At 37.6% G+C, this 19111-nt stretch overlaps 1 protein-coding gene across 3 annotated transcripts in view; it reads left to right on the forward strand.

Moving 5' to 3' along the window:
• TANK (TRAF family member associated NFKB activator) overlaps window positions 1-19111 on the forward strand; it is a 95828-nt gene that overhangs the window by 18166 nt on the left and 58551 nt on the right. For all 3 annotated transcript variants that reach the window (XM_040475182.1, XM_040475180.1, XM_040475181.1), the window contains exon 2: window positions 17630-17776. In XM_040475182.1, the coding sequence (XP_040331116.1) occupies window positions 17678-17776 (99 nt within the window). In that variant the 5' untranslated portion in view covers window positions 17630-17677. The remainder of the gene's footprint in view (window positions 1-17629; window positions 17777-19111) is intronic.

Genomic DNA, 19111 nt, shown 5'->3' on the forward strand with positions numbered 1-19111 from the left:
TGTGTGTGTGTGTGTGTGTGTGTGTGTGTGTGTGTGTGTGTGTGTGTTTACATTGGCTAGCATATTGCGAGCAATTTTGAATAATGTTGAGTGTTCATTTGGTCTGTATATTTCTTGTTGTTAAGATGATGTCTTCTCATTACTACTTAACTAAACATTTTTATGAGGAGTGAAAGTTGAGTTTTGTCATATGGCTTTTAGGCATCTGTCGTGACCTATTGTGTGCTTTTCTTTGACCTATTAGGATGATGGTTTATTTTAGTTGATTTCCAGTTTGTGAACCAACCTTACAGTTGATCATGGTGTAATATTTAAGCATATAGGTTCCTTTTTGGTAACATTTTTACTTAAAATCAGTAATTGGGTGTCATCTATAGTCCTCTTCTTCTGTATTATCTTTGCTAGAGTTTGATATCAGGGTTATGATGGTCTCCTAAAAAGAACTGAGAAGAGTTCCTTCTTTCTCTGCTCTGAAGTAGTTTAAAGAGCATAAGAGCTCTCTATTCTTTGAAGGTTCCTTTTTGGTAACATTTTTACTTAAAATCAGTAATTGGGTGTCATCTATAGTCCTCTTCTTCTGTGTTTTCTTTGCTAGAGTTTGATATCAGGGTTATGATGGTTTCCTAAAAAGAACTGAGAAGAGTTCCTTCTTTCTCTGCTCTGAAGTAGTTTAAAGAGCATAAGAGCTCTCTATTCTTTGAAGATCTGAAAGAATTAACTCATGAAACCATCTTGGCCTGAAAGTACTATTGTTCTTAAAATAGCAACATCCACAGAAAAAGGCTCAGAACTTAAAAAAGCTAACAATCAGAAACTCCTCAGAGTAAATCCAAATAAATGAAAGAGTCTAAAATACCCGTATGTTGAGAACAAAGAAGAATTCTGTGTTTATCCTAGTCCTTTCTCTCCCCCACCTCTTTTTTTTTTTTTTTTCATGGTCAGAGAAAATGCTATAGGTAGGCTGAGGCTGATAATAAAAGGTATTGCTGTCCTTTCCTCTATTCCAGGTATACTATAAAGAAAGTAAAGGGTGTTGCTTCTACATGGGCAAGTTCTTCTATGCCTTGAAGGAAACCAGGAATGGCACTCAACTGGGAAAGCATCAGTTTCACTTTGTTGTCATTAGCTTCCCAATTTTGTTGGGAAATTTCTTTCTTTAGAGGTAATAACCAAGCTTACATGCTACTGTAGCCAAATCCCATAAGAGGGTTTCAAAATGAGTTGGTGAAAAAAACATACAAGCTCAGCATGCCTGTACTTATTTAATATGAAGTGAAAATTATTAACACAGTCCAGATATGTGTGTGACACGTGCACACACATAGAACAGGGATGGCTTTTAACAAGTACAAACCACCAAAGGCCACCTTTTTTCTAGACTAATAGTTTACTGTTTATATGTGGATAATAGTGTATTTTGTACTCTTTGGTAGAGTTATTACCTTTTTTTTTTTTAAATAGGCTTCACGCCCAGTGCAGAATCCAACGCGAGGCTTGAACTCCTGCCCCTACAATTAAGACCTGAGCTCAGATCAAGAGTCTGACACTCAACCGACTGAGCCACCAGGTGCCCCGAGTTATTACCTTTTATAAATGATTGCTCCAGACACCTTTTGATCACTGTCAAGAATATGACCTTAGGCGGGTAATGTCATATAACAGTATACATCTGTAAACTATGGAGGACTTTAAGACACTCCTAAGTGCTGTTTACAGAGAGATGCAGTCATTATCTGAATGCTTGCATATTTGAGTATTTTAACTGACTTTGTATCAATCTAGAAAAAAATAATTATTGACATGATTTGGGAGTGTGCCTTATAACAACGAAAGACTTTGCATGCTTTTTAAAATTGTGCTCATTATCTAAAAGTAAATGGTAAATAAAAATAGATAGCCTGTGATATAAAACTTCACTATTCTAACTGTTCTGATGTGATGCATTAACTGATTAGCTGTTAACTACTGTTTGGTTTTTTGTTTTCTAACACCTTATAAACATCTGTATTACTGTTTAATTTCACCTAGTTTGTGTTTCATTATATCAAGACAAGTTTGGGTTTCTGGTTCCTGTAGGATTTATGTTGTGGCTGCCATTCCCTTTTACTTGTGTCCCCATCCCCCAATCTTCTATGCTTGCTGCTGTGGTTTTCAGTCATGGGTAGAGGGAAAGAGGAGGCTATTATCTAGAATAGGTAACAAAAATCTCTTTATAGTCTGGGACCAAGATTCTGAGTCATCTTCAAAAAAGGCTAGCAGAGAATATAAAATGAACTGCCTTGTGGGTGGATGGCTAATTAGTGTACAGTCTTTTGAACTAGGTGCAATATTTGACACTGTTCAAAAAAATTGAGAAGGACTGGAACTAGGTTCTTTGAAACTGAAAACAAGCCTTTGAGACCTGTATAATACATATGTCATAGTTTTTCAATCCCCAGTCTATAAAAACATTTTTTTAAATTATGGCAAGATACATATTACATGAAATTACCATCATAACTATTTTTAAGTACAGTTTGGTAGGGTTTAATGCATTTGCATTGTTGTGCAACCAAGAAAAACATTTAAGGGACTTACTCTTTTAAGAAAAAGAGTCTGGGGGCGCCTGGGTGGCGCAGTCGGTTGAGCGTCCGACTTCAGCCAGGTCACGATCTCACGGTCCGTGAGTTCGAGCCCCGCGTCAGGCTCTGGGCTGATGGCTCAGAGCCTGGAGCCTGTTTCCGATTCTGTGTCTCCCTCTCTCTCTGCTCCTCCCCCGTTCATGCTCTGTTCTCTCTGTCCCAAAAATAAATAAACGTTGAAAAATAAAATTAAAAAAAAAATAAATAAGAAAAAGAGTCTGGGAAGTAAATAATGATAATCATTTATCTCACAAGGGAGATGTCCTGTATAGTAACTTGATAGTAACCTGAGTTTTCTTTCTTTTACGCAGGGATACTCTCTTTGATAGTAATTATCAATACTAAATTATGAGAATAAACTGAGCAGTGGTAATCTGAAGTTGCTTTCACTTACTACCAACAGTTTTGCTTTGCAAAGAAAAAAAAAAGTGTTGAAAGTAGATTGTGAACACAAGGTCTATCTTTTCAAGTCATTTCAGTAAGGCACTAACTGGGAATTGAGTGGACTAAGAAAAATAATGTAAGTTCCATTTTGATTGTTACTCAAGAAGTTGAAGTTATAAGAATCTTTGAAACATTTGCGTAGAATGAGTTACAGAAAATTATTCTCTGGAACAGCAGAACAAACACAACTAGGTAATTTGCTAGGGAGAGTGACTTGTTAAAAGGACAGAAATCAGGGACTCAGATCTGTTTAAGAAAATATTTCAGATTGCTTGAATAAAATGAACTATTGTGGGATATTTAAATGCATTTACTGTTCATGGCCATTTGTTATGTAGCATTTACTATAATATAATTTCATGATTTCATATATTTGCTGTCTCTAAACTAGAAATATCTTTCCATTGATATTGATGTTTCTTGGTTTTTTAGAATCCTTATCTCCTTTTTGATTAACGTTTAAATCTCACAGATCCTAGGACATTTCATATTTGCTCCTCTTTCCCACACAGTCTTCTTTCTCTTATAGTTCCCCCATCCAAGAATATTCTGCAGAGCACTGCTTTATATGACTTAAGAAAACAGATTTTTAATATTAAACAGTCATTTTAAACTGCATAAACCTCACCCCCACCCACCATTTCCAGATTTTAACATGGCCCTAATGCAGGAGAGGATACCCCTTAGGAAGCTGAGCAAGCTAACTGAGCAGTGCCATGTTTCTGTTCACATCGGGGTGGAATACCACATGTCATGTCCCGTTTTCTTTTGGTGTTACACTGATTGTACACTTCAACTCACAAAATTTGATAAACAGCCTGAGAGAAAGAAGTACTACTGGAGAAAAAAAGGAAGTAAAGCAAAGCTGAAATACATGGGTGTGGTCTTTGGCTGTGAAATCTTTCAACTCTTAAAAGATAGCACAAAAAGTTTCACGAAGTTTTAACATCCAGCAAAATGGAAACCTGGTCTGGGGAGCTTTTGGTTTGATGAGTAGGGAGTTGTCTTACCTTGTTTATCGTGATGCATTTAGCTAACTACCAGCTTATGGAAAAAATACAAAATCTAACTTCTAACACTGCTGGCTCAATGATATTTAAGTTTCTATTATTTCAGCTGCCTGACTGTAACACACTAACAGTTGAGGTACAGCGTGCTATGGGTATATTGGAAAGTGAGACTACAAATGCAAACTGTCATTTTGGGAAATTGGCTGCTTATGTTAGGGAACTCTCTTAAAACTGGGAAATGATTATAACTAAATGTTAGGAGTGACAGTTCTTATCCATTTCCCTTCTTCAAGTAGGGAAAACACACATACTTTTGCGTGTCTTTAAAATTTTACCCTAACTATGTAAGACAGAGGATGTCCTTTTATTTAAGGGTATGTACTCCCGTTATACTTTTGTTTCTGATACTAATTGTGGGTACTTTTGTTTCTGATACTAATTGTGGGTAAGGAGGCTAATACAGAACTAAAATACAGAAAAGACAGGGTGTATCTCTCACTAATTTATTTATCTCTTTTGCTAAGGTGGCAACTTTTCTGAAATAGAATGTGAATGCTTATTACTATTCGTACCTCAGAGGGTTGGAAAAGCAGGCGACTTTCTTTTCTAGGACAGAGTGGAAGAGGTAACTCAAGGTGATTTCCTCCCCCTGTCCCGAAACTGCAATGGATTTGAAGTGCCTTCTTACCACAAGTGTGAACCCTGGCAGAACACTTACATAGAAGTAGAATAGTCTCAGCAGTGGGGGAAACCCAGCAGAGGGGCCTTTCCCACCTTTCAAATCACCCATATTGTCTCTACTAGTCCACAAAAAATAGACCTTATTAAAGCATTATAAATCATTCTGGGTGGAGGCGGTGGGAATCTGATACCTATAAGCCGGTGATTCTTTTCAAACTTGAAATCCCAAAATATATAACTAATCAAAGTTAAGTTATTCTGGTTGAGCTGGGCAATTGGTGGTGGAATGTTGTTTGGTTCACATACGCCCAGCCTCAGTAGAGCTCTGGAAGCACTACCACTTTGATTACTATTTTATTTTCTTCAGGATTGGTTAACTGTCACTTAGAGAATAATATTGGTTACCAAAGACAGCAAGCTTAAGATATTTTATCTATGAAGTAAGGAAAGTTCATTTAAAAAGAAGGTGGGTGGGAGGAATTAGAGTAACACTTAAGAAGAATCAACATCCTGATAGAGGAGTCCCACAAGGGAATACAGAAAGAATGAAATTGGCCAAAAAATATTTTAAGAAAATTTCTCAGAACTGAAGGATGAACTTCCAGGTGAGTTAAGTATAAGATCAGGAATCAAAATGGCTCTAGACTTCAACAAAAACAAATGGAAGCTAGAAGAGAGCATAGCAAAGTTTTCAAAATTCTGTGGAAAAATTGCTTCCAACTTAGAATTTTTAACCTGGCAAACTATCAGTTAAATCTGAGGGTAGAGTAAAGGTAATTTCAGTGATGCAAGGTCTCAAAAAATTTTCTTTGCAAACACTTTCTCAGGAAGCTGTTGGAGGGTTTAGTCCACCAAATGGGATGAGTAAAACAAGAAAGATGAAAATTTGGGATACTGAAAATGAGGGATTCAGCTAGAGAGAGAGAGAGAGAGATGAACAAAGGGAATCCTCAAAATCAAGGTGAAAGAAGGTCTTGAGATGAAGGTTTACCTTCAGGCATAGAGATCAACAAATCTAGACTGAAGTCACAAAGCTCAAGGGGAGTTCCTCTAAGAAGATGAAAATGGTAGGGTAACTGAAGTGTCTGAATGGATTGTATTAGTATGATGGGAAATAAAGCAAAAAAAGTTTTTTTTTTTTCTGTTTTTTTTTTTTCAACGTTTTTATTTATTTTTGGGACAGAGAGAGACAGAGCATGAACGGGGGAGGGGCAGAGAGAGAGGGAGACACAGAATCGGAAACAGGCTCCAGGCTCTGAGCCATCAGCCCAGAGCCCGACGCGGGGCTCGAACTCACGGACCGCGAGATCGTGACCTGGCTGAAGTCGGACGCTTAACCGACTGCGCCACCCAGGCGCCCCGCAAATAAAGTTTTTTCAGGGAAAGGTGTTTCAGGGAAGGGAAAGGAGTCATAGTATGGCTTACCAGTGAATAACATTGCATAGTTATAAGAAAGTAAAAGCTGAATGTTTATCTAACTATCCTCTTTTTAGAAGATATAACTATTTTGGGAGAATGGGGGGAGTATAAAGCTGCAGGTCAGGGCCAGGGAGTGGGGGGTTAAAAAGAGCTGAATCCTTACTTTGCATAGTGGGAAGAAAAGTAAAACTGAAAAATCAATAGTAGCAACATTAGCATGTTTGGAGATACAGAGATAAATACCAAAAAGAACCAAAAGAACTGAAAATTGTTGCCAAGGTGAAGCAGGAAATGGGGAGGGGAAAGAAGAGAGCAAGGGACTTAATGTTTTTCTTAAGGCTTGTGAAGCTCTTTGACTCATTAAAATATAGATATGTATCTCTGTGGTTAAAAATAAAGACTAAATTAGAATAAAATGAGCTAGAGATTGGACTTTCATATTGGAGAGACCTGGAGTTATCTGGGTCTTCCATTTTCTAATTCTTTGACCTTAGTCAACTTACATAAATTTGAGGCTCAGTATCCTTATGTAGAAAGGGAAGGCAATTTGTGATCCTGCAATAGAAAAATTAAAATAAGGTACTTTATATAAAGCACCTGAGGCAAGTAATATTACCTCAGTAGGTATCGATCCTTACCCCCATCCCTGATGTTCTCTGTGAGGAAATACCTCCTTCATTGTTGGAATTGTTGTCATTCAAACAGAAATCTAAAATTGTCTTTTTGGTCCATGGCTGTGTGCCTTTTTGGAATGAAGTCATGTCATTGAGATCTATGTCCTTTCTCAACTATCTGTAGATAGTTTGAGAATTTAGATAGAATTGAAATGATTAGGGTATTGGTAGGGGGAGCATCGAGTGGAAAGGGCCATTGCTGCTTGGTGGGAGAAGACTTGGTCCCACTCAAATTTCTCTCTCAACATGAACCTCAGTGCAAATGCTATCAATGGAGTCTCTTCCATTAATAGTGTTTCCAAGAGGAAACACTTGTCATATAAACTGATAAGTTGTGGAATTTTCACAGAACCAAGATTATCATTAGAGTGCTATTGCTGTGGGCCATCTGCCAAAGTATCAAAATACCTTTTTTCTTTCTTTCTTTCTTTTTCTTCCTTTTAAAGAACATCTTCTACCTTAGCAACTGCTATTTTTGTTTCCAAATTCTATATGCTTCTTCTGAAACAGTTCAAAAAGCAGATCATTGTGGAACACAAAGACACTTTATCAATAGTCTGTTTCCCTGCCATGGTGCGTATTTGTACAGTGTTATACAGAATACAGGGCTTTCCTAGTTATGAATTGACCCCCTGTGGCAGTGATCCTAAATTTGTCTTACATCCGCTTTTCCCCCTCTCCCCCGCCCCCCAAATTATCCAAGAGGTCTTGGACAGTGTTTACTGGTCTGTTTTGTTTTTTTTTTTTAATCACCCTGGATGATTCTGTTAACCCATGTCCTACAGTATGTTCTACCCCAGACATCCTAAACTGGGGCAGATGAGGGAACTGAGGTCCACAGAAAGGTTAAATGACTTATTTACTCTTACCTGTCAACAAGTTTGTACTCTGTACTCCTAAATCTGATTTTATCTGTGGTTGACTAGGCTTTTTAATTTTGATCTATAATGTTCAAATTGTCTCAATAAAGAAATTAATATATTTTACACAAGATGTTAAAATTAACTTTGGAATCTGCATTTTATAGCATCTTTTTTTTTCCAGATACAAAAAGAAGTGAAAGTGAAAAAAGTGAAAATTTTTAATAAGCTCTTGTTTCCTCACAGTAGGATAGTACAGCAAGTGTTACTTGGTCTGAATATTCACATTTGAGAAAAACTGGCCTTGAGGAGAGTGGAGACTTGGGTAATTTGGGCACAAATGCCGGTTTGAGAGGTTGGTTTGTCAGGATATCCAGGGATTTGGGGGTTTTGTCTTCAGGAGTATCCAACAGTTGGAGTGAGAGAGTGTGTTGCATGGTATTGTATCTGATTTTAAACTTTTATCATATTATACATTTAAAGTCACACCCTAAACGTCTTGGGAATGACTGGAAATAGAGATCTGGAAATCTCTGAAACCTTATTTATTTTCCCATTGGAGTTCTCACAATTACTTCTAATAAAACAAGTTGTGACTTGCAAACATTTGCCCAGCAGCCTTTAGGTGTTCCTCAGGGAAATTAAAAACAAGGTTATGAAGAGCTGAGCAGTCCTGTGCCCGTGGTTAAGAGCACAGTACAGCTTTATAATTATGTAAGCTTTTGCCTTTTTCCATTTATCATTGGTAATATTCTCAACACTAAATGACTGCTCAGCAATTTAAACTGTGATTTAAGAGAAAACAGGCCTTTTTGTGAAAAGGTCCCCTGTCTCCTGAAGTTTCACTATCTTCATAGAAGAGCTCTTTCCTTTCATAGTGGTTTTATTTTGTTCTGATACAGTAAATGACTCAGAGATGCTGGAGGGGTCCCTAATCTGTTAACTCATGAGATTTTAGCTACTTCTTTTTCAAAAACAACTTTGCCTTTTATGAATCTTGTGCAGCCTGTGACATCTCTTATATTATTGTGGTCTGTGTAGGGGGACTTTTTTAAGATTACTGAAAATATTTTTTTTCCCCGACTCTTCTGGTTAGCACCAGAAGATAGGTACAAACCATCCTACTCTTGTGAAAGATCATTAGTAATGCTACTTTATTGTCACAGATTTGGCAGAGTAGAAGGGAGGAGACTTAAAAAAAGATCACACAATCAGACAGAATTATTTTTCCTGTTACTCAGCAGCATGTAAGGGTTAACAGACCCTTTGGATAACATTCCTACCTATTTGCCTTTGTATAAGATAACAGACTTCTGCTAAAATGCCTTACTATTTTATGCATTCCCTAGTTTATTTACCTTCTGACATGACCTTGTCCAGATAATAAGTGGTCCTATCTCTTTTGCTTTATATTTGGAAGGAAAAGAGTGTACATTTTGTGACATGAAATGATACGATAATGGGTATTGCTTCTTTCTCTTTCCATTATTTTCTTTACAAAAATGTAGGGTTTTGTTTGTTGGTTGGTTTGTTTTTGGTAAAAAGATTTGGGCTTGGTTGACTGTCAAAGGACTTACCAGTATCAGAGGACTTTCAAAAGTCCTGGTGTTTTGAAAAATATCGCTGGTGAACCATCTTCAACAAAGTCACCTGGGTTGCTTTGCTTATCGAAATGCATATTCCCATCCCAGGCCAGCTGATTTAGAATTGCAGGGACCTGAATGCTGCATTCCTGTGTATTGTGGACATCCATTTGGCCAACAAATCCTGTTGATTCTGACTTTGAAATGTCTCTTGAATCCATTCATCTTTCATTTCCACTGCTCTAGTTCAAGCCCATCTTTCACCCAGAATACAGCAGTAGCTTCCTATAGATATCCTCACTTTGTCTCCAGGTTTGTATTCCACGGTGTATCCAGTTTACCTTTCTAAAATGTGTTCGTCTCCTGCTTGAAAATCCTCCATTACTTCTTTTTTTTATAAATTTTTTTTCTAATGTTTATTTATTTTTGAGAGAGAGAGCATGACCAGGGGAAGGGCAGAGAGAGAGGGAGACAGAGAATCCACAGCAGGCTCCGTGCTGTCAGTAGAGAGCTGAATGCAGGGCTTGAACTCATGAACTGTGAGATCATGACCGGAGTCAAAGTTGGACACTCGATCAACTGAGCCACCCAGGCACCCTAGTCCTCCATTACTTCTTAATGTCAGCAGGTTAAAACCTAAATTTCTTATAGTAACATTCAGGGTCCACTGCAATCCGGCCATAACTGAGTCTGCTGCGTATAGTTAATGCAGTTAGTACACTCTATAACTCTAGGGGGTTCCAATTATGGTCTGCATGAATCCCCTAGGGCTTTTACAGTGCAGCACAATCATACCTGGTAGCCTTGACTTCTGTCTTAACACCCTCACCTCTCCTTCCTCTCTGTACACATCCTAGACTTCATAAATAAAATACCTACAGTCCCTAAATGCACTGTACTAGTGGCTTCTCAATTCCTCTGCTCTTTCAGAGTGAATATTCTTTCCTCCCTCTCAATTCTCCACTAGTTGAAATCCTCATGTGTCAGATCCTGTGTGAAGCTTTCCACAATCCCTCTCATTTTCATTGTTCTTCCTGTTGAGCTGTTATCCTGCTTACACCTTTTATTTAGCAGTTCTTTTTTCTTCTTTTGAGGTAAAACTTACATGCAATAAATCTTCAGTGAACTGTTGGGTGAATTCCCACAAATGTTTCCACCTGTGCTTCCCAGACCCCTATCAAGATATGATATGATCATACCTTTTTACACATTTATAATTGGCCTGCTAGTGTGGTTAATCATTTTCATGCATGCCTGCCTTACTAAATTACAAGCTCTAATTAGAGAAAAAGGGAAAGACGATGACTTTGTCTCTTTCCCATGGAAAAAAGGAACATGTACGATGCATTCAGCACTGAACTAGTGTTGACTGTTGTACCAGTTAACATACAGCTCACCTCCTCTCTTAAGGGACCCTCAAAGACAGTGGCTTAAATAAGACAGAAATTTTATTTCTTCCACATACTACAATTTAAAGTATAAGATGTCCAGGGCTGATCTGGCAGCTCCACGGTATCAAGGACATAGACATCTTCATTCTTGTTGTTCCAGCCTTATGAAGTGTTGTCCTCACCATGGTGTTCTAGGTGACTAACCACAACATCCTGTCCAGTTGGGGAAGGGAAAAAAAAGTGAGGAGAAGAGCTCCTTTTGGAAGTTGCACTTACTTGCCAATGACCATAACAGGTGTTGAGGAACAGATAATATACATACTTCATATTTAATCTGCACAATAACACTACAAACTGTGTATCATAAAACTAATACACAAAGAAGCTAAGTAAATGGCTAGAAAATTGCAGATCTGGGATCTGAATCCAGAACCTTTATTTTCTGCCTTCTATCCGGTACAATGTTAGGAGGGCATACTTAAATGTTATTAAGTAAATAAAAGTAGTCTTTACAGTGTTATTTCACATTTTTTATATCACATACTTTCACAGTATCATATCATTTCTTTACTTCCAGGACACCCTATGTAACTTGACTCCATGCTTCTTGCCATCCTAAAATTAAATGCCATATCAGCTGGTTTGTAACCAAGGCCTAGTTTATAATAAAAATTAAAACAAAATGAATACTTCTTTTAAATCTATATCATATGAGGAAAAATATATCACTGTACTTGCCAAGCAATCGCTTCTGTACTCTTTTTGCTTGGAAATGCTATATAATCATAAAGTTGAAGGAGATTAAATCGTTTAGCTCCTTCATTTTAAAAGCAAGGAAATTGAGGTCCAGTGAAGGTACAAGACTTGCCTTTTATTTCGTTCCCACTGTTACTTCTTTTCAAGTATCATGGGAAGAGCACTAGCCTAATCAACCCTTTCTGTAAGTAACCATCATTGTTATACTGAAGAATTATCTCAGGTTTGCAGAGTTGTATGATCAGAAAAATCAAGCTGAACAATGCACAAAGAAATGCTTGTTATCCTAGCCTTTTTTAGTGAAGAATAAATATTACCTAACACTAAAAACCTCTTTATAGCCCTTGGGAACCCACTTTAGAAAGGATGACTGCTGTTTGATAATCAAATAAAAGGAATGGGTGAGGCCATTCCTATCCATAATTCAAAACCCTGTGCAAATGTTACCTACCTCTCAAAGCCTTTCCTAAACCTCAAAAATAGATGTGACCACTTTCCTCTCCAAATTTTGTGGCCTTTAGATACCTCAGGGAGTGTGTGTGTGTGCGCGCGTGCGTCCGTGTGCACACGCACTTTAAGTTACAGCTAATGATGTCGTCGTGAGGATAGGTTTTGTGTATGTTTTGTTCTCACTGTGTCAGTGGTGCCCAGTACAGGCTTTGCTCCTCCTTGGCAATGTTTCATCAAATGAACATATCCACCATGGCACCCTGGGAGAATACTTTGCAGTTGCCTTTAATAAACAGTTTTGAACTAAGAGTTTCAAATCTTTATTCCCAGTTCGCACACTTACAGCTTTGTAGCTCTAGGCAAGTCATTTAATGTCTCTGAGCTCTTAATCAGTCAAATGGCAATGTGAATAATAGGAAATAAAGAATTGGTGGGAAAACTTTGTAAAAGGAACACAACTCTAATGTGGTACTCTCTGAAGCCCCTTGCTAATAAGTAAACTTTTTTTTTTAATTGAATTGAATAGTAATGGGATATATTTTATTAAAATCTAAGTTTGACCCTAGCAGTTGGCAAACTTTTGTTGGAGCTTGGAAACTTTTCCAAGGAAAGATAAAATTATCTCCCTTACGTAGGCTACCTCTTTATTATTGAACAGTTTCATTATTGAACCAAGGGATTCATGAAAGAGGAAGAAGCCTGCTGCCCAGGGATTTTCTTGGTGCCTCCTCCTAGTGGGCACACAATGGACCCAGGAGGCAGAACAGGAACTTGCTGTCCTTCGTTTTCCTTCTCACACGAACCACCCAGGGGAAAAAAGGAACTACTGCCAGAGGGGCAGATGTGGGTGGGTAGGGACTATCCTAGCTTCAGGGGATTGCCCTGAGTGAGTAGGGGTGCTTTGCCTTCTCCTTGCCCAGATGCATTCTAGGGCATCAGTGACTTAATCTTTTCCTCATAGAATCGAGGGGAGCCAGCAAACCAGACCATGGATGGCTTTCCTAAAAATACACTTAAGAGAGAAAAACCAGGGGCTCCTGGATGGCTCAGTTGGTTGAGCGTCCGACTTCAGCTCAGGTCATGATGTCATGGTTTGTGAGTTCGAGCCCCTCATCGGACTCTGTGCTGACAGCTCGGAGCCTGGAGCCTGCTTCGGCTTCTGTGTCTCCTTCTCTCTCTGCCCCTCCCCCACTTGTGCTCTGTCTCCTTCTGTCTCTCAAAAATAAATAAATGTAAAAAAAATTTAAAAAAAAAAAAGAGAGAAAAACCATAACTGTAAGAATGTTTCCAAGGCAGAGGTTGCTCTAGCTTGGATCTCCTGGGTTTAGGTGATGAGATTTGCGTTTGAGCATGTTTACTATAAATAAAACCATTTCCCTGGAGCCCGGCAAGTTTTGCAGAAGGCATACCAAAATGTAATTGAAATGTGACTGCCTCTTAAATTGTGAAATTAATTTTACACTTAACAAATGCTTTAAAAAAATTGAGGAACAAGTGGCTTTAAAGTTCAGGGTGTTAATATTTGAAATCTGTCCAATTTAATTAGTTGGGTCCCGGCGACTTTTTCTGTGGTCAGTGTCACTGATCTAACACCCAATTCTCTTCTTGGTTGTGAGATAGAAATTAAATGTATCATTTATTTAGTTGTATTGACCTGAATTGTATCTCTCCACCACACATTCTTATTTCAGGAAATAGGATGCATCCATGTGGAATTTACTCAATAACTCTTCTTAGTGACATTTGTGTGATCTAATTCAAGGACCTGAAGTAAAGTCTCCACACTATTTACTTGCATATGATGCAGCTATTTCTAGTACTGCATTTACATTTTTAAAAACAAGAATGCACCTTCTTGATGGAGCAGACCTGCATTTTTAGACTCACAGACTCAAGAACTGTAGAACAAATAAGTTTCTTAGACATCAAGTCCAAACATCTTTTTTTGTATTGGAGAGAAATAAACTTGGGTTGAGAAAGATTTAAGGGCTCCTGGGTGGCTCAGTCGGTTAAGCAACCAACTCTTGATTTCAGCTCAGGTCATGATCTCGCTCACAGTTTGTGAGTTCAAGCCCTATAAATTTTAGAGCCATGTGCTGACAGCATAGGACCTGCTTAAGATTCTCTCCCTCTCTCTGCCCCTCCTCCATTTGTGTGCATGCTCTCTCTCTCTCTCTCTCGCTCTCTCTCGCTCTCAAAATAAATAAAACCTAAAAAAAAATAAAAGATTTAGTTGCCCTGAACTCAGGTCACAGACTTATTCAATGATAGAACAAAATAAGAAACTAGATGGATTCCCAATTCAAGGCTCCTGTTTGTCTCAGATTTTAAAATATAAATGTGTTGTATGTTGACAATTTGTTATGATATGCAGGTTTTTAAGACAGTGATAGGTAACTTAGTCACTTAGTTACTTAAAACCTCTAATTTCTGCATTAGCATATTACAGTATATTATAGTCTCTATAGCTGCCTATCCTTGTTTTCTTTCGCTTCTTGTATACTTATTTTTATCTTGCTTGTATTTTTATAAGCTGCCTTAAATCCTTCCTTGAATGATATGGTGTCCAAAGTACTCAAAGTGATACTTTGTGTGTTAATATTATTTATTTTTCTGTAGTGTCTATGGCATGTCAGAGATCCTGGCAGTGTTAGTTATCCTAACGGTATTTTGTCCTTTATATCTATCAGAGGTGGCAGTAGAAACAAACTTCCTGAGTGGAATGCCGAAAAAAATTACCATTCTTTTATTTATTCAGAAAACAGTAACATTCTGATTCCCATAACAAAACCCTCAAAATTGTTTTTATTAAACCTGAAAATGACTTAGTGTATTTAGTATCTTAAAATGAAAAGACCGTCTGATAGGATTGAAATATTACCTAGGTATTTAAAAAAGCATTGTGATTTACGGTCAACTAATTTTGATAAGAATGCCAAGGCCATTCATTAGGAAAAGGCGGGGCAGCTGGATAGCCACATGCCAAAGAAAGAGTTTGGACCCCTACCTCATGCCATATACAGATAAACTCTGTGTGGATCAAAGATCCAAATATAAGGCTAAAAGTATAAAATTCTTGTAGGGAAACATAGATGAAAATCTGCATGGCCTTGTATTAGGCAACAGTTTTTTAGATATGACATGAAAAAAAGCAAGCAACAAAATGAAAAATAGATAAATCAGACATCATCAAAATTAAAATCAAGGAGTAGAAAGACAATCTACAGAATGGGAGAACAATTTGTAAATTACATATATCTGATAAATCTCTAGTTTCCAGAATATATAAACTCTTACAACTCAGCAATGTGAAGGGCCACCTGGGTGACTCAGTCATTTTGAGCATCTGACTCTTGATTTCGGCTAGGGTCTTGGACCTGGGGATCAAGCCCTATGTTGGGCTCCGTGCTGAGTGTGGAGCCTGCTGGAGATTCTCTCCCTTCTCCCTCATCCCCTTCCCCCCACTTGCATGCTCTCAACAATATGAAGACAAATAACTGAATTAAAAAGTGGACAAAGGATTTGATAGATAGGCATTTCTCTAAAGAAGATACACAAATGACCAGTATGCACTGGAAAGATGTTCAACATCATCAGGGAAATGCAAACCAAAATTGTTGAGGTACCACTTCACACCCACTAGGATGGGTGTCCATTTAAAAAATGAACAATAAACGTTGGTGAAGATGTAGAGAAATTAGGGCTCTTATATATTACTAGTAGAAATAGAAATTTGTACACATTCTGTGGAAACAGCTTTGGCAGTTCCTTAAAAAGTTAAAGAGGATTATCATCTAACCTAGCAATTCTGCTCCTAGGTATGTAACCAAGAGAATTGAAAACATATATTCACACAAGTATGCATTCACAAATAGTAACTTCCTTCAGGATAATCAAGAAATGGAAAGAACTCAAATGTCCATTAACCGAGGAACATATAAACAAATGTGGTAAATTCATACAACGGAATATTAGACATCAAAAGCAGTGAAGTACTATTATGTGCTACAACATGGGTAAACCTCAGAAATTGTATGCCATGTGAAAAAAGCCAGACACAAAAGCCATATATTGCATGTTTCCATTTATATGAAATGTCCAAAATAGGCAAATCCATAGAGTCAGAAAGAAGATTAGTGATTGCTAGGGGATTGATGGGAGGGGGGAGTTGGAATTAACTGCTAACATTACCTTCTTTGTGTAGTGATAAAAATATTCTGCAACTAGGGGCTTCTGAGTGGCTCAGGTCGTCAAGTGTCTGACTTCGGCTCTGGTCGTGATCTTGTGGTTCGTGAGTTCGAGCCCTGCATCATGCTCACTGCTGTCAGCGTTGAAGCCTGCTTCAGATCCTCTGTCCCCCTCTCTCTGCCCCTTCCCCGCTTGCACGCTTTCTCTCTCTCTCAAAAATAAACATTGTAAAAAAATGTTCTGGAATTAGGTAATGGTGATGATTGTACAACAAAAAGCCACAGAAGTGTATGCTTTAATGTGGTGGATTTTATGTTATATAAATTGTATTTTTAATTTAATTTTTTTATGTTTATTTATTGAGAGAGAAAGAGCGGGCAGGCATGAGCAGGGGGGTGGGTTGCAGAGAGAGAGAGGAAGAGAGAGAATCCCAAGCAGGCTCCACACTGTCAGCACCAAGCTCGAAACAAGATTTGATCCCCCAAACCATGAGATCATGAACTGAGCCGAAATCAAGAGTCGGAATCTTAACTGACTGAGCCACCCAGACTCCCCTATGTGATTATGTTTTAATGTAAAATACTGAAAAAAAAATTTTTTTAAAGCATTGTGTACCCAAAATAAAATGAAAGATGTTATGAAAGCTTAAAGTGTAAGATTAAGAAGGATTTCCAATCATTAAGAAGTGAAATAATTTAATACCCTCAAGCCCCCTAGGACTGATAGAGAATTTTATCTATTCTCTGGCTTTCAGAGGATTAAGAGAAAAGTCCTGTGGTGTTGTTTTTTACAGCTGGACAGGAGGAATCAGAAGCATTATATGGTCCTCTGCTCAGAGCCAAGGAATGTGGTTAGAGATGTTATGCAAATTGAGATGATAAAACCAAATTACCTCCACTCAGTAGATCACCTGTAGTTCAAAAACAGCAGGGAGTTTGGAAAACTAATAGAGAGTGTGGGTAGGACTGAAGGGATGTGATTTTTTTCTTTTTTAATGTACAATCCAACAGCAACTCTCCCTAGATTTTGTGCTAAAATAAGAGCATTTTCACACATTTTAATTGCTCTGCGATAACAGCAGTGTGAACTCCATCCACAAACATTTATTATCTATTTAACTTTGCTCTAATTTCAGTGTAGCAAGAATTCACCTTGTAAGTGGGAATAACTGTCCGTTTAGTAAAAAGAAATCCCTTCCCACGTTGTTAATCCTGTTGTGCATTTCTATGATAAAGTATTAATAACAAATGGCCTTTTATATTTCTCCATTTTAAGGTTGCATTTATAGATTACTGTTTTCAAAGTAGCATCTTTGTGAATGGGAACCCCACTTGCTCCTTGAACATTAGTAAAGAATATTAAAAATTGTAGAAGTTAAGGTTTCTTAACATTTCTAATCAGGATTTTAGATGAGACCCATATGCCTTTATAAACCTTTATAGTACTTGGTGCTATAATGTTCATGATAAACTGTATGGAACTGTTTTTAAGATGTGTCTTAAAAATGAGATTTGTGTAACTTCATAGCTATCTAAATTGTTTTATTTTCCAGACCTGTCATTTACTCATCCTTTATAGTGATGCTACAGAACAGAAAGGAATGGATAAAAATATTGGCGAGCAACTCAATAAAGCTTATGAAGCCTTTCGACAGGCATGTATGGATAGAGATTCTGCAGTAAAAGAGCTACAGCAAAAGGTATATGGTTTTGGTTTTGAAAGTTATTTCTTCTGGTAAATGGAATTTGAGAGTCTTTTGCAACTAAAAAATATTGTACTGTTTGAAACTTTCTTGAAAAACTATAAATAACTAAAACACGGAGATTTATATTAATGGATGGAATTTAAGATTGTTATTGTTTTTTTTAAAAAAAACATTGTGACCAGAGGGAAGAGTTCACAAACAGTATTTTCTTCCATGAATAATTTTTAATTTTCAGTTGCAAAAGAGGGTAAGTTGGAGGATAAATTTACCTCAGTAGTTCCTAGGCACATGTCTGCTATTGGCCCATAATTAGGTCTTCACTGATCTGTAGCAAAATGAGAAAAATAAGAATGTAATGAACTTCTTGTAATGCTAAATTTATCCAATTCAAAAGTCTGTCCTTTATTCTCATATTATGTTTCCATGTTTCCACACTATCAGAGTATAGGGCGGAATTGTATTAACACACACTTTTGTGGGGCACCTGGATGGTTCAGTCGGTTGAGCATCCATCTCTTGACTTCAGCTCAGGTCCCTTCCCAGAAGATCAAGCCCTGCATTGGGCTCCATGCTGAGGATGGAGCCTCCTTAAGATTCTCTCTCTTTCCCTCTGCCACTCCCCCCTGCTTGTGGGTTCTCTTCTCTTTTTCTATCTAAAAAAAAACAAACCAAAAACAACAAAAAAATCCGCCCCCCACTTTTGTGAGATGATAATGATAGAGTTTTTGTTTATTTATTTAATATCACTATTTAGTAGTGTCTTGGGGGTCCCCAATAGCATATATACATTCTGTGTTTCTAAAGGGACTCACAGGACTACTTAGCATACAGTAATGCTCACAGCCAAGATTTATTACAGTGTCATGATAAAGATACACAGCCAGATCATTAATATAAAAAAACCATCAGGCAGATTCTAGAAGGATCCACATGCAGGCCTCCTATGCTCTTTCCCACCTGTGAGGAGTCACACAGAGTACACCCTGCCTCCAGTCAAAAATTTAGTCACACATGTGCAGTGCTTCTACATAGGGAACTCCATTTGAGACACAAGAGTTAAGGGTTTTTATTAAGAACTAGTCCTAGTCCCATAGAACATCTACAAAGGCAAGGTAATTAAAAGCAAAAATGAACTATTGGGACCTCATGAAGATAAAAAGCTTCTGCACTGCAAAGGAAACAATCAACAAAACTAAAAGGCAACCAACGGAATGGGAAAAGATATTTGCAAATGACATATCAGACAAAGGGCTAGTATTCAAAATCTATAAAGAGCTCACCAAACTGCCCACCTGAAAAACAAATAATCCAGTGAAGAAATGGGCAGAA

Source organism: Herpailurus yagouaroundi, unplaced genomic scaffold (genome assembly GCF_014898765.1).
Source record: "Herpailurus yagouaroundi ecotype Mexico unplaced genomic scaffold, PumYag 140, whole genome shotgun sequence".
NCBI lineage: Eukaryota > Metazoa > Chordata > Mammalia > Carnivora > Felidae > Herpailurus > Herpailurus yagouaroundi.